The 9119-nt window shown below is 51.4% G+C and overlaps 1 protein-coding gene across 1 annotated transcript in view; it reads right to left on the bottom strand.

Annotated features, from left to right (window-relative positions):
- Window positions 1–2864: 2864 nt before the first annotated feature.
- Window positions 2865–9119, bottom strand: part of LOC134015750 (ephrin type-A receptor 4-like) — a 33755-nt gene continuing 27500 nt past the window's right edge. The window contains 7 exon segments of the mRNA XM_062455295.1: window positions 2865–2938; window positions 2941–3072; window positions 3580–3693; window positions 4081–4139; window positions 5408–5519; window positions 6187–6346; window positions 6800–6924. Of these exon segments, the coding sequence (XP_062311279.1) occupies window positions 2880–2938; window positions 2941–3072; window positions 3580–3693; window positions 4081–4139; window positions 5408–5519; window positions 6187–6346; window positions 6800–6924 (761 nt within the window). The 3' untranslated portion in view covers window positions 2865–2879.

Raw genomic sequence — 9119 nt, 5'->3', positions numbered from 1 at the left:
CACAACACACAGTGAAAAGTCCAAGGCTGAATCCCATTGGAGTTGCTGATTCGTCATTAAATATTACTTAGAAGCTCCAACAGGCTGCTGGCTGTAGCTTAGACTGACGTTATTTGTGAGGCCAGTGAAATAGCTGACATCTTCTGTTTGCCTGTGTGCTGCGTGGCCAGGCTAATGCAGCAGAGAGAGAGAGAGAGAGAGAGAGAGAGAGAGAGAGAGAGAGAGAGAGAGAGAGAGAGAGAGAGAGAGAGAGAGAGAGAGAGAGAGAGAGAGAGAGAGAGAGAGAGAGAGAGAGAGAGAGAGAGAGAGAGAGAGAGAGAGAGAGAGAGAGAGAGAGAGAGAGAGAGAGAGAGAGAGAGAGAGAGAGAGAGAGAGAGAGAGAGAGAGAGAGAGAGAGAGAGAGAGAGAGGAGAGACAGGCAGGCAGGCAGGGTAGCCTGCCCTCTCTGCAGTGAGCCAGTGCGTGTGCCAGGGGGACGTCAGTCACTGCCCCGGCCAGGCACTTGATTGGCACACCATTAATTACACGGCTCCAGCAATGCCCCAAAGTACTAAGTGGAGTTGAACTAGGGCGGGGGGGGGGGTTCTCTGTCGGCCATCTTTGTCTGGCTTTGTCCTCAGGCCTTGCCCCTGAGGCCACCTTTGATTGACAGCTCCCGGATCAATTCTGAGGAGCAGCTGACCCCCCCCCGACCCCGGCCCCTCCCCTTCCCATCCCCGCCCTCTTCCTCCCTCTCCATTTGCATGCTAATACCGTGTTGACTGAATACGCCCCGGCCGCCTTTGGCAATGAACTCCGGGGCAAGGCCCCCGCCAAAGGGCCGATTATCACCTGCCAAATAAATGTAGAAAACGGGGGCCCAGGAACGCTGGCGGTTGTTGGGGGAGCGTCAGGGTGACGTGGGGTCAGCGCGGGAGAGGAGAGGCCCCGGGGGGGGGCTGCAGAGCACAACAGACCCGGCCTGCCTGGTCCTCCTCCTCATGGGCTTTTTTTCAAAAACCACATCCAGTCGAAATTAGCAAGCCAGCTCACATTCATTCAAACGAATTCACGGAGTCTCCAAAGTGAAGGGGACGCCACCAAAGACTGGGAAATGTCTGGGTTCTCTTTCTGTCACGCAGGGCGCTGCCCGGTAACGTAAATTAGCCTCCGACGACAGAGCTCCCCTTCCGTTTCGTCTTTAAAAGGAATTTCTGAAGCATTTGCTGTTTTTTTGTGCATATTTAGACCTTATCAATAATTAATAAGTCCTAATTAGTACTCTTGGACACGGGGTGCTTGCAAAGTGAGGCGAGATTGAAAGTCCCTTTTAACTTGATTGGAAAAGGGAGGGGGGAGGTGGTTGCAATTCAAATAATGGATTCTTAATAGATTCCAGAAACACAGTGGAGTGTGAAGAGCTAATTGCAGAGAACCCAGAGAACCCCACGTCGAGGTTTCTGTCATTACAAAGGAGGGGGGGGAAGCTCTCACTCCTTTTTTCTTTCTCTCTTCTCATGTGTGTTCCTCTTTCTTCTCTGTGTGTGTGTCTCATTCATTATTTTTCTCTATCTGTCCATCTCTTTCTCTCACTCTCTCTGTGTTCCTCTTTTAGCTATCCTCGCCAGTCACTTGCATCATTCTACCCCCTGCTTTTCCCATCTGTGCCTCTCTCCTCGCGCACGCTCTCTCTAATCTATCTCCTCCTCCCCTTTCCTTTATCTCTCAATCTCCCCCTCCTTCTTGTGTGCTCTTGTCCTATTTCCTTCCTTCCTTCTCTGTTCCCTCCTTGCCTCCTTCTCCTTCCTGTTCTTCCACTTAACACCCCCCCCCCAAACCTTCTCTGTGTCCCTCCCTCTTGTTCTGGTGAGTGGTCTGATAGGTGATAAGTGACCTGGCCTGTGCACTGTCTCTGGTTTGGCAAGCCTGTGTGTGTGTGTGTGTGGCAGACTGATGGCTGTGAATGGCCTTATCTACCACAGGAGGTGGACAGATAGGCTTGCTTGGCTGTTATGTCAGGAAGCATTAACCCAGTTTGTCTGTCTAAGCAGCCAGTCAGACAGGCGAGAAGCAGCAGTTGAATAGGCCGGTAAGGCTCTCTCTCACACACACACACACACACACACACACACACACACACACACACACACAAGCTCACACTCGTGTGAACACACACACATGTCCTATACTGAGGAAAACACACAAAACAACTTCATCTTCCACGTGTAGCACTGCCACCTTCACATTGAGCGCACCACACACACACACACACACACAGGCGTGAGGAAGGGGGTAGAGAGCAGCCTAGGGCGCGGGGCTCGGGCCGGCAGATAGGATATCACTCTCTAACCCCAAACACATTTAGAGCTGACACCATGATTAATGAGCCCGGCTCCTTGGACTGGGGGGTTGAGGGGGCGGGGGGTGTGGGGGGGGGCGAGGGCTTTTTCTGGACACATTAGCCCCTCGGTGCCGACCTGCTCCATCTGGTCGCCGACACACCTGGGGATTCCCAGGATGGTCGTCCGGACGCCACTGAACACCCCCCCCCCCCCCCGGCTCGGCCCTCTGGGCAGCGGGGGGTGAGGGTTACCACGCTGCCCCCCTCCCCACGCCCCCTCCATGCCTGTCTCCACCTCCAACTTCAAAGTCACCCAAAACCACAAACCTGGTTTGTAATGATTTATTGGCGTGATTTGGGGAAATGGCTTTTTTCTTTTTTCTCTGCGTGTCCTGTTATGTTTTTGCTGTCCTCGTGTGCTGTTCGAACTGACAAGAGTTGTATATTTTCAGTATGCATGTGTATGCCGTCTTAAAAACGGATCGAGCAGGCTTCTGAGGAGTATACTATGGGAGGTCAAGGTACAGGGTTTTCGGTCAGAAATCTTGCAGTCAAAGGTCTACTTACATTTGGTGACCACGCCCTCCAGGTGAATGATGTTGGGATGGTCAAACTGGCCATGATTGACGCCTCAGACAGGAAGTCCCGCCTCTGCTTGTCGGTGTATCCTGCCTTCAGGGTCTTGATGGCCACACAGATCTCTCTCTTCCCTGGCATCTTCAGACGGCCGCTACACACCTCACCAAACTCACCTGGCATCACACACACACACACACACACGTTAATACAGGCTATAGAACTCGGCATATTGCCACGTGGATTGAATTAACACACAGACATACTTGATTAAACCAAATTCAAAAGCAAATGTTCAGCAATTAAATACTGATGACACACGGTCACCAAAGCGCGGGATGGGCGCATTCTAATTATTGATCGACCTTCTCTAATCCTAAATCCTCCTCTTCCTCAGCAGAGCAGAAAGAGAGAGGGAAATGGATATTGATTGCCCTTTTATTATTTTGTCATTGGATAGACTTTTTTTTTCCCCCTCCCTCTGGAGGAATCACAGAGAAACGGGTGTGAAAAGCGAGCAGGCGCCTTCTGGTCATCCCCGTGTCTTCGCCTGGCCACATGTTGCCCGATGTTATTGAGCAGAAACAGCTGTCAAACTTCTCACTAAAAATGGGCTCAGGCACGCTGGAACATACCCAGGACAACGGCAAGCACCGTTCATGTCAACGTTTGTAGTTCCTCACCGATGCCGATGACTTTCTCGATCTTGATGCAGGAAGCGTCGATCTCTTTGGCAAACTCGCGGACAGCCTGGTTGGGGTCCTCGTACGTAAAGGGGTCAACGTATATCCTCGCCCCTGGGGGGGTGGGAGAAAAAAAGATGGGTGAGGGGGGGAAAAAAACGAAGGTTAATTCATTCTGACGAGCACGCTCCATCTGCTGTGTGTATGCTGCGGGCTACACAGCGCTACCCCTCCTCGCCTCCCGCTGTACGGCGTCCTCTCGTCATTATCCACCGCTTTTTTGGCGCTATACGGCATCTAGCTCACGCCATCCAGTATCTCGATCTGTGCTGACGACGTGAGGCTCGCTTCGGGGGTTACGTCGTCGAAGCAAAACGCTTGGCGCAAACGGCTTCTTCGCCGTCTCTCGTTAGCTTGGTGCCTCGATATCTTTGGGGCGGGAAGGGTGCAATGTTGGGGAACGAGCGAGGGTTGTGTGGAGAGATCGCGAGTGGTCTGTACCTTGGTGCAGGTGTTTCTCTTCATCGGCATCCTGCTTGGCCTTGCTGTACTTACTCCTTCTGGGGAGAAAAACAAGATGGCGGAGGTGGTCAGGACGGTGGTCCGCTCACGCTGGGCGGATAACTGGTGCCTGGGCACCAGATGTGCGGTTTATTGTTCTCTCTGTGCCTCTCCCGTTTGATCTTTCCTGCCCTCTCTCTCTCTCTCTCTGTCAGCCCCTTTCCTCCTTCCCTCTCTCTCCCCGTCTTTCACTACCTCCATCTTTCTTCGCGGCCTCTATCCTCTGCTCTCGCTCTCTCTTCCCCTCTCATCCTGTGAGTGTACAAAGCCCCCAACAGGAGAGGCGAGACACAATGACACTGACCGTCAATGCATTTGACTCAAAGCCAACCACCTGCTTGGCTGCAGTAGGAGCAATCAAACCTCCCACCCCCCCCCCCCCCTCCCCCCCACACACAACCCTCCTCCCCGCACACAACCCTCCTCCCCGCACACACACACACACTCACAATTCTGACTTCCTCCCTCCATTCATCAGAATGCAAACACACACACATGAACACACTCAACTGACATCTAACTACCTTCTGCACACACGCGAACACTGTTTTCCATATAGAAAGGTACAGTGTCTCAATCACTCACTCACACACACACACACACACACGTGTCAGCAGGACCGTGGTTAAACCTGGAGGTTAGGGAGCCCCATCTGCATGTAATCCCATCTGTGTGTGTCACTGCTTTGTCCTCCTGGCTGGTTAACACACCCTCTGATTGGGTCACTGCAAACCCACCTGCTGCCTTTCTCTCGCCCTCTCTCTCTCCCCCCCCCTCACTCTCTTTCTCCCTTCCATCACTTTCTCCATGTCCCTGGTTCCTTTCCCTTTGCCAAGCCTCCCTTCGTTTCTCTCTCTTTCTCTCTGTCTGCCCCTCCATCGCTTTCCTTCTATTCATGCTGCTCACTGATACGCCTCGCGCTCGGCAGAGAAAATAACCACTTCCTGAGATTATGGCCACGAGGAGGGAGAGATAGAAGGAGGAGGAGGGATGAGGTGAGGGAGAGGAGCGAGGGGTCGCTGATTGCATCTCTTCAGCTGCCTCACCGTCAATCATGTCTCCTGTGTGGCAACATCGCTCAGCCGTGTGTGTGTGTGTGTGTGTGTGTGTGTGTGAGAGAGACACGTGTGCCACTTTTCAATCCTGCCTCGACTGCTACCAAGCAAGACGTTCCCATCACAAGGGAAAGAGGCAGAGAGAGAAAGAGGCAGAGAGAGACAGAGACCGAAAGAGAGTATGAGAGACAGAGAGACGCTGGGAGTCTTACCTTCTGCTGATGACGAAGGCACTGATGAGGATGATGAGGAGAACCACACTGCCAACCACAGAGACCAGTAACACGGTGGAGTTGGTCCCATCACCTATTATAGGAGCTGGAACTGAGAGGGAGAGAGGGGGGGGGGGGGGGGGGGAGGGGAGAAAGACAAAGACCCATGTCAATATGTTTATGCTCGATTAACGCTAGCTAGCCCACATGAAAACAACAATCCCATTCCTGTTTCAATTTGACCTCCCACTCTCTCTCTCGCCCTCTTCTTTTCCATCTATCTGTTCCTTCCTCTCCCTCCCATCTCTCTGTGTGGCCTGTTAGGGTTTTCCCTTATCCCCCATCCTCCATTTTATGAGTCGCCATAAAACTCTCGTGTTTGTCCCGGCTTCGGCAGGAGACAATGGCGGGCCGTTCCGCTGCGTGCTTGACCGTGTCATTGTCATGCGCGGCCGTCTCTGTCACAAAGGGGACACCTGCGCCCTGAGGCCTGACTGGAACACGACACCGCAGAACTACTTTATGATCGGCCCCAATCAGATGACAGAATCTGTCGTTAAAAGATTAGCTTTTCTTATGCGAGGCGACAATTAAAATGTGGCAGTGAAATAAAAACTATTTGAGTTTTTTTTTCCTTTTGTCACTCGCCACGTGGAAGGTTCATCCGAATATCCAATGTCATCTTTCATGACTACCATCAAATTGTTCAATTGACTGGTCTGAAAGACAGTGGCTCCGCCTGGTGATGTCATCAGAGCTAGGCTGTGTGGCGGACTCACCGGAGTTGGTCATGAACTCAAACGGGGCGCTGAAGTCTCCGTAGCCGGCGGCGGTGCGAGCGCGCACGTGGAACACGTAGGAGGTGAGCGGGGTCAGGCCCTTGATATCAGCGTTTCTGGAGGAGGTCTTGATGATGCGATAGCTCCTCTCATTCTGGTCCTGGGAAGACAGAGACAGAGAGACAGAGAGAGAGAGACACAGAGAGAGAGAGACACAGAGAGAGACACACAGAGAGAGAGAGAGAGACAAAGAGAGAGAGAGAGAGAGACAAAGAGAGAGAGAGAGAGAGAGAGACAAAGAGAGAGAGAGAGAGAGAGAGAGAGAGAGAGAGAGAGAGAGAGAGAGAGAGAGAGAGAGAGAGAAGAGAGAGAGAGAGAGAGAGAGAGAGAGAGAGAGAGAGAGAGAGAGAGAGAGAGAGAGAGAGAGAGAGAGAGAGAGACAGACAGACAGAGAGATTGAGCTCAAATGTTTTTGTCCTGCCTTACCCATAGGCATATTACCTTTCCGAACAACAAAACAATTCATCTTGTCAAATTTGATGCATCAGTCAAAGGACAACTCGAAAACTAGATTTGTTAACAGAAAAACTAAATTACCCACAACCCCCCTCACCTTCTCGTAGTATTTGACCTCATACTCCAGGATGACCCCATTGGCTCTCTCCGGTTGCTGCCATGCCAGGGAGATGGTGTGTCTGGTGATGTCCTTCGCCTGGATGGAGTTGACCGGAGAAGGAGCTGGTGGGGACAAACAGGGGAAGAAAATGAGATGTTGTCCTGGTGTCACCATGTTCTTATTGGTCTTGGGAGCTCATGAGTCTGTTTCGTTTCTTGCCTAACCCCCCCCCCCCCCCCCATTTTGCAGCTACTGGGAATGTCAAAAAGCGCAAAGAGTCATGAGGCAGTCAACGTGGTTTGTTTGCAAGACTTCGCTTCCAGGCTTCCAGGCTTTCCCTTAACCAGGCTATTAGCCAGTGGTTCCCCAACTGTGGTCCATCTGCAATACACTTGCTAACTGGGAAACACTGCTATAAGACAAGCTAGAGTCTCATCTTCTCATATTCTCCCTAAAGCTAGCTGTACCATTGGATCCACTCAACTCTGGAAACTAGTTTAGCATTGAGTCACGGATGCAGATTTCCCACATTTTCTACTGTGGGAAAGTCTACGCTGCTAATGACATCATGCCGGTCAACTCGGGGAGCTCGTTCCTTGTTTATTTTATTTATTTATTTTTACTTCCAGGGACCCAATCAATTCGTTTTCATTCAAGTCAAACAGGGTGATGTTATCTTAAGTCCCTTCTACAGCCACGATAATGAGGCCATATTTCAAGCAGCTGCACTTTATCTGCGCTCCCCTTTAGCATGTGAAGGTTAAAACCCAGATAGCGTCTAACACTCGCCTCCCTCCTGCGACGGTGTCACCGTCGCACAAATCAAACCGCTATCGCTGTGACAACACAGGAATGAGGTCAGGTACACACAAGGCACTACAGAGACTCGGTATATTCAAACAGAAATTCGGGGGAGCAGACAAGCACCGTGGGTAATTGTGCACACTCCGACTCAATTAAACGCGGGGGAGGGGCCTACTTATACAGGAAGAACCATCAGACCACACAGACGCATTAAAACCGTTTGGACGTGCTCAGAGCAGACAGGTACAGCTGGACAGGAGAGTTCAAAGACGTCGTCAGACACACCCCTCCCCTCTCCTTCTCCCCCCCTCTCCCCTTTCCTGCCTCTCGCCTCGCAAACGGCCTCAAATTAAACCCCTCGTAAAGCTTAAACTACCATTAACACTGCCTCCTCACACACACACACACACAGTGTTACTCTCAGATATCTCATCCGCACACCATTCACTGTAAAAACACAGACAAAAAAAGACCAAACTCTTTCACGTATGTTTTGGCAACATCCTTTCATTGCAGTGTCTGCCTTTCAAAGTTCACAGGAATATGAGTAGGCCGTTGAACCCTGACCCCTGCTACTGTAACTCCACACACGCTATAGGCTACCTGCTGCCTTTTAAAAAATTACTGGCCAATGATTAATGAGGATACCGCGATCCCCGATTATGATTGGATTATGTATGACACTATATACATTCTATTCCCTGTGGACTCCAGGGAGGCTAGCGCTCATGCTAACGCTAACAAAACCAGGCTTTTAGTGAGGGATTGAGTTCAAACAGGCCTGGAATCCAAGCACCGCCAATGGATTAAGTTTCAGTGGGGTGAGAAGGCAGGGTGGGTTGGTGATCGGAGGAGGAGGGGGGTTTGGAGGCAGGGGGGGGAGGGGGGGGGGGGTCTCAGACTGTTCTGAGTGTTGGGAGGTAAATAGATTTCCCAAGGTTGTGTCATCCAGCCGAGGCTAATGTGTTGCGTCTCTGTTAAACAATTAGACGGCGGCCATTTGTATCCCTCAGATCAATCTTGCTCGAGAGCGTCTGGCAGCCAGACCCAATTTGAAGGCCCCCACGGGGCTGGCCGGGGATGCTCCTGGTAGAGTCCCAGCGGCGGGTCAGCAGCCCCCGGTCCCCCCTTTGGTAATCCACACATCCATCTTTTCTCCAAAGATGACAGATATGGCGATTTAATCGTGTTCCGACCTTCGAGCTGCGTTTTCCAGCCCCCCGCTAACGTGAAGATAAAGATGAGTGATTCCGTGAGTGGTCCTCACTGAGGGTCCAGTCAGGAGGTCAAAAGGAAGGACACGAGGGAACGCCAATCAATAGTGACCACGTTTTAAGAATGGTGGCAGATACAGTCACACGTTCAAAACCCGAGAAGGGCACTGACGATATTTCTGGATTCGTGAAGGCTAAGTGAGCATCTTTGCTAGTACTAACTAACCACACAAAAACAATACACAGATAGAGGAGATTGTTGTAGACCGGAGGGTGACATTTGAGAATGAATGTGTTAT

This window comes from Osmerus eperlanus, unplaced genomic scaffold (assembly GCF_963692335.1).
Source record: "Osmerus eperlanus unplaced genomic scaffold, fOsmEpe2.1 SCAFFOLD_159, whole genome shotgun sequence".
Classification (NCBI taxonomy): domain Eukaryota; kingdom Metazoa; phylum Chordata; class Actinopteri; order Osmeriformes; family Osmeridae; genus Osmerus; species Osmerus eperlanus.
The sequence above is the reverse complement of the archived record's forward strand: the minus strand, read 5'-3'. Positions and strand labels throughout refer to the sequence as shown.